The sequence below is a fragment of the Podarcis tiliguerta genome (genome assembly GCF_965153285.1).
Source record: "Podarcis tiliguerta genome assembly, chromosome: 6".
Classification (NCBI taxonomy): domain Eukaryota; kingdom Metazoa; phylum Chordata; class Lepidosauria; order Squamata; family Lacertidae; genus Podarcis; species Podarcis tiliguerta.
The window spans coordinates 49213467-49220192 of record NC_139539.1 but is presented as its reverse complement, the minus strand read 5'-3'; the positions used below and the strand labels follow the sequence as shown (position 1 = coordinate 49220192).

General features: G+C 43.3%; 1 protein-coding gene across 5 annotated transcripts in view; it reads right to left on the bottom strand.

The window, feature by feature from the left end:
• Positions 1–1406: 1406 nt before the first annotated feature.
• The window catches only part of IPO13 (importin 13), a 40087-nt gene continuing 34767 nt past the window's right edge, over positions 1407–6726 (bottom strand). For 3 of the 5 annotated variants that reach the window (XM_083446060.1, XM_083446058.1, XM_083446059.1), the window contains 5 exons: positions 5011–5077; positions 4674–4732; positions 4212–4301; positions 3661–3842; positions 1407–2872 (listed from right to left, as the gene is read on the bottom strand). In XM_083446060.1, coding sequence (XP_083302186.1) covers positions 2773–2872; positions 3661–3842; positions 4212–4301; positions 4674–4732; positions 5011–5077 — 498 coding nt within the window. In that variant the 3' untranslated portion in view covers positions 1407–2772. The remainder of the gene's footprint in view (positions 2873–3660; positions 3843–4211; positions 4302–4673; positions 4733–5010; positions 5078–6726) is intronic. The other 2 variants (XM_083446062.1, XM_083446061.1) reach the window with 1 other exon arrangement.

Below are 6726 nucleotides of genomic sequence, written 5' to 3'. Positions count from 1 at the left end.
TAGACAGAAAGGCTAAGATAGACAGGAGTGGGGCAAACAAGAATACTGAATAACCAAGGAAGTATGCAACTCCATAAGCCATACTACAAAATGCAGCATAACTGTGGAGAAGCCATGTTTAGACATGAGCACTGTTCCTAATCTCCGTAAGTTTGTTTCCTCTGAACACTATTTTCAGAACATCACCTCCACATTCCATTCAACACCACAAGAAAGGTATAACAGGCAGTCTTTTGCACAAGCTAGTAATGATTATGTTGCTTTTTGCTCCATGCTGCAAAGTAAGATTCAGTTCCATGGCCTCTTACAGTCTCTTGCTTGTACCTTCTATTCTACTTATACCACCTATGAAGACATGTGCAATGCAAGCTCATCAGTCAAGGTCCTGGACAGCAGTTGCATAGGTATCAGTTCCGGAAAGCAGCAACATCATATGCTAAGCCCTGTAGCAGCCCATGACCACACCAGTGATCAATACCTTTCCTAATAAGGCAAAGTGTGGAGTGCTTAGATAAGCAGCATGGAAGTAAGAGCTTCAAATAAATAACTGAAAGGTATAGCACACAGCCTCAAAATGCTACTTTTTAAAGGAATGTTTCAGTGCAAAGAACACCAGACAGAAACACTGAAATCAGTGGAAAGAGAGAAGGTGCAGCAATGTACCACATGCCCAAACCTAGAAGGCACATTCTCTGCCAAGTACTGCTTATTTTGTGCATTAATGTAGATACTTCTCTTTACCGGGGTGTAATCATGGCCACTGCTATAGAAATACCGGAGTACTGCTTTTTCCCTAATACAGCCAACTGTACTTTGTTCTTTCCATGTGCAATGTGAAGGTTTCACAGCTATTCAAGATATGCCACCAAGCCATCTTATAGATTACTTAATTACAGATCACTACTCCAATTTCTGATCAAAACACATAAACTACTTGGTTGCACTGATTAGTTAAACATTAAGTCCACATTTGATGTGAAGGTTTCTGATGTAATTTGACTTTTTTAACCAGTGAAAGCAGTTACTTAACAAGCCAGGATTACATAAAATGCTTATCTTGTTTCCAGATTCAGAGTACTTCATCTGCCTGAACTGGAACAACCCTTACTTGGAAAAAAATACGGTATACCCTATTCACTTTTCAAGACTTGACCTAGAACAGTGCATTGTCAGTATGCTACTTTTTGCATTTACTTAAGATGCCTGATTTTGTTTCAGTTTCTGTTGTCCCATAAGCATATTCTTCCCCAAGAACATGTTTTGCCTTGGAAATGCAGAAGCTCCAGCTGATGTCTACATAAACCTCTAGTACAGCAGTTCTCAAACCATTTTTTCATGGACCACTTGGAAAATGCTGTGGATGGTGCAGGGCTCAGCCAGCTACTTTTTTGTTTTATAACTCATACTCTAAATAACTACAGTCTTTTATTTCTAATGCGATGGATATGCCTGTTTTTTTGTGAGCAACGTTCTGTGAAGTCCATCTCCATCATCAGAAAATATAAAGTGCAGGGCCAAGTACAGATACTTTTGACCACCCCACAAACCACCTCAATGGAGCCTGCAAATGTGTTTGAGAACTTCTGCTTCAGTACTTACCACACTGGTATCTGCTATTGTTATTTAGATGGTTCAACAGTTACTTTGGTAAGCTCTTGTTAAATAGAAAGGATTGACTAAGGTTCAAGCCATCTCAACCTGCTCTTATGTAAACTGAGTTTCACTACCGAGGGTTAGGAAACATTACAGCAAGTCCCAAGTTAGGAACCTACTTGTTGTATGGGGAGGTAAGACTGAAACTGGCCCTGGAGTCATTCTGAATTGCACATTTGCTCAACCTGGTTAGTCTCCAAACCTGCAATACCAACAGTCCCCCATATGAAAATTATTTGCTCCTCTTCCATCCTTCCACCATAAACAGTAGCACACCCTCAGATCCATTGTCACATCTTGATCTTCAGCTGTAGAAGCAACCAGGGATATTTTTCATCAGAGCGCGTAAAGGTGGCTGCAACCCTTTTAAATGAACCTAGAAACTATCATTCATATTACAGGCTAGTATGATAATATGCCTTCCACGGGATGCTCCTATAGATTGTTGACTGCAAAAAGAAAATTTGAACTGGTTACGCAACTTTGCCAGCACACCAAGAAATGCAAAGGCTGGCAGGTATGCTTCCTTCTGAGAAGCTAACTTTGATTCTTTCCAATACTTTGTTGCAGAATTTGGATTTCTTCTTTGTCCAAAACGACATCATACTCTTCTTTATTACCCGTTAGGCTAGGGCAGCTATAAGTGCAACTGCAGCTGCTACAGCTTTTTACCCTCCCTGCCCAATATTGTCCAGAAGTTACGTCTCTTCCCCCAATTCACCAAACACCACAGCTTAGAAATAGCCTTAATATAATTCAAGGCTGCAGGGCCTTCCACTTCAGTCAGACACAAGCTGCCTCATGCAGGGCAAAGGCAGACTCTTTAGGAACAGACAATACCACAGATATGTCTACAGGAGTGTGCTGGGAAAACAAGGGGCAATCATTGCACCAGTCTAGCAGGGGGAGGAAATCTCCTCAGCTCCAGCCTGTGCTCCAAGTCCTTGTAGCCTGCTGCCTCTGAACATGCAGGAGGGATGGACAAACAGCTCATTCTTGAGAGGAGCAGCCTCAGCAGGTTAGTTGCAGTTATCGTCCTATGAGCTGGTTCAATAGCAGCGTTGGCAGTGGCAGGTAGCCAGCAGATCTGTTCATGCTCCTGTTTTGCTACATGGCCCCTCAGTAGTCTGCTGTGTATTCGGTACCATGCAGTCCTCGGCACAGCAGCGTGAACTCCTTTACCATCTCCTTCACACGCCGTTTGTTCACACGCTCTCTGCTAACACAGAAAAAGAACGATGAAAGGCTGATATATAAGAATGGTGAATGAGTCACTTAAAAATGCAGCTAGAGCTGAGTCGGATGTTCCCATACACAAGGGCACCACCCAGTGCCAAACCCATGGAATCCCCAGCAGTGAGAGCTGGGCACTGCAGACGTGCTCCGCACAGCTACTATAATCATTGCTGCCCTCCATTAAGACATCCTCTTTCAAATAACTCATGTTCCTGTTCTGCAAATTATCGTTCACCAGTGCATCTCAGTTCATCGGTGTCTGGATTAATCTAGTGAATCCTGCTCTTCCAGCCATAAGAATACAAGAAGAGCCTGCCAGAACAGGCCAATGGCCCGATACAGCAGGCTCTGCTTATGTTCCTGTTATAATAATTATTAAATGCTGGTGAATTCATGGGTGTTTACATGGAGTAGCAGGGGCTTAAAGGAGAAACCAAAGCAACACCAAGATAGGTAGCATGTCTCTACAAGGATAAAAACTCAAGTTCATGTTTAGTTTCCGTGCTACACTTTTCTATTTACCTCTACTTTATATAAATACCTTGAACCTTTCTGAACATCTTAATTAACTAAAAAATAAAAAAAAATAAGCAAGCTCTTTATTGTAGAAGATTCTGGGGAGAACTGTTGAACCTGGGGAAATGCTCAGTATCTATCATGATCACTCATGACAATTTGGGGGCACAGATAGAAAGCTGAAGAGCCAAGAAACCCGCTCACACATCTTCCCCAACTCACGTCTTCCAGAAAAGTCTTCAAGAGAAAGTTCACCTGAGAATTTGCTGGCTGAAGATTTCCTTTTGTTCAGGGCTGACACGGGCTGATGGAAAACCATCTTGCTGCATCACTTCCTTGATCCAGACACTCAAGTAACTGAAGCAGTGCTTGTTGAGAGCAAAGAGGATCTCAGCAAAGTGATCCATCAAGTTGCGTGCGGCTTGGCCACCTACACCCTGCAGATGGAGCAAATCCAGTTAACACCAGACAATAATCCTCCCAGGAGACTGCACTGCAGGAGGGAGCATTACATTACAAACCTAAGAAGGCTCCAGCAGATTGCATCAAGGAAGTGTTTTTAAAAAGGAAGTGGCCAAGGTGGCACACTTGCTTGGGAGTAAGCACCACTGAACCTAGTGGAACACGCTTCCAAGTAAGACACGAAATACTAGATCAGACTGCAAATCATTCAGGGATATTCTGGTTAGAAGGGAGCTGAATTAATAAAACATACTTGAATAAGTGCAGCTTATCTGTGAGCATGGCTCCTTCCAGTTATTCCTTCTAACTGTCCCTGACTTAGCTTGAAAAGCCCCACTCCTTACCTCAAGCACAGCCTGCAGCAGCATTTTGCCATTCTCATGTACCACTTGTCCCACCGGTGGAATCTCCCCACAACGTGGCAATAACTCAGTCTGTAAGAAACAGTGAGAAGGAGTTGATGCAAACTGTATTGCTAGAACTCAGATATATAGCCATCTATCTCCAGTCCCATGTGGGAGATGAGAACATTCCTGTATACATGTCCAAACAAAGTGGAGGCATATACAGTTAGGAGAAAATGCCTCCATACAAAAAATCCCAACTGCAAAAGAAAATAAAAAGGCCCCAATAGCAACTTATGAAAGGAGAAGCTCCTTTCTGGAATTCGGAGGAGGCTCCCTCTCACGAGTTCTGGGTGCTTCTCCATCCTGTCCCAGCACAAGTGCTTCCAAGAAACTTGGCCCAAACGCAACTCTGCCTGTACCATTGGCCAATGGTAGATCTAGCAAAAGCAAAACACTCACAAAAAAGCCACAGGCAGCTTTGACAGTTGGTGCTTCAGGGAACTTCAAGGAGATCACACCTAGAGGGAAAGCAACACTTCAGGACTCAGCTAACACAATTCAAAGCTTTCCACAGGAGTGGGGAAGGAAAGGAGCCTTCCCTTCTCCAAGAACAAGGACATTACATGGAGCTTCAGCTGGTCTGATTTGAGGGGTGTTTCTACATCAAACATTCAGGCTGTTTCATATATCTGAACCTTTAAGAAACACTGCCTCATTTGGCTAAATCAGCTTTCCCAACTGCATCAAGGGAGTTCAATTTTTTGATAGCTTAGTCTTACGGGGCCTGCCTACTCACCACAATGGAATACTGCTTTGACATCCAGGCTGCTACACAGGAACAGGTCAGGTTTCCGTTTGAGTGCCTGCAAGGTACACACACATACACAGAGAATAAACACAGCTCTGGCAAGCCAGGGGCAAAAAAGTGCCACAGAATAGCTCCCTGGCCAAGACCCCCATGTGCACTTACCTGGCCATCAGCCATGGTGCACAGTAAGTCAGATATGGCAGGAAGGGAAAGAACATAAGTAGGACAGTTCTGAAGTCAAGGGCATCAAGGACTCCAGGTAATTAAGAGCCTCTGAAGACACATGTAATTGAAACATTACCTAGAAACAACCTACTAGGATTCCTACTTTGCTACAAATGAAGAAATCCAGAGATGTGGGAATTCCTTTCTTACACCGTCAGGAAAGGGGGCTCATCTAGTTTCAGTATTCCTGTTAAACTACAAAAAGGCTGATTTTACTTGTGACTTAATATAAGTATTGCTGCCTGGCAGCTTATTTCAGCACCATAGACAGCAAGCACGGCAAGAATTTTGCAAGCCTATCCATTTCAGCACCTTGGACAGCAGCCCCCACTGTTACTTCCATTCCTGAAGGACCTAAACATCTGCTCCACCATGGCATTCACAAAACAAGGTGAGACCTATTAACAAAGAGGGCCCTAAACAACTTATACTCCTATATAGCTATGTGAAGTATGTGCTTTGTCAATGAAGCACGATCTTCCGGGGCTGCAGAAGTATTGCTTGTTGTACCTGCAACTGGATACCAATCACTGCAATGACTAGCTTCCAAAGCTTTGAATTCTCAGTTTCCACTCTACATGCCTTGATTGTCCACTTGTTCATCACCCAGGTGGAAGGAACAAAGAGAGTTAGGGGAAGGGCTGTAATTCAGTGGCAGAGCATCTGCCTTGCACACTGAAGCTCTCAGGTACAATTTCCAACATTTGCAGGTAGGGCTGGGGATGTCCCCTGCCTGAAACCTGGCAGAGCCACTACCAGTCAGTGTAGGCTATACTGAGCTAGATGGACCAATGGTTTGACTTAGTGTAAGACATCTTCCTATGATCCAATGTTGTGTCCCTTTCTGTCATGCAATGGTAAATATCTGCCTGGTGTTAATCTTCAGGGTTTTCAATGGCTCTTGTATTGCAAATGCTACTGTTAAAACTGCTACAGAATACTGCTAGTACTCTAAAGTTTTAAAAATCATTTTTATTCCATCACCCTAGTAAAGAATGTTTCGTTTGTTTGCATCCCTCCAAGTACATTTTTACATATTGAGGGCCAGTTTCAACTAATGAGCCCCACTAGTGGAACTAGAGCAATGGGGCCTCCGCTCTTCCCTCTCCCTGCACCCAAATTGGCTGGAGAAGGGCCAGGAGACCCCCCAAAACAGCCTGCAGGAGGAAGAAAGGGGCATCATTCCATATGGCAAGATGAAGCGCTTGCTTTGACAGAATGATTGCCATAGTGCTATGTTGAATTCCTCCCACAATGTGTTACAGCCAACTAAGTGGAAACAGATTTGCTTAGTACACAGTGCATTGTGAACCATCAGTATAGAAATAGATAAAAAGGCCAATTAAATCAAATGTCTGAGCCCACACATCTTTGTATTCCATTACTGAAACATTTGCTCATATCCAAAGTGATGCAAATTAAGCCATGCAGAATAAATTATATTAATACCTATACAGGTTTCAATAAACAATTTAGCCA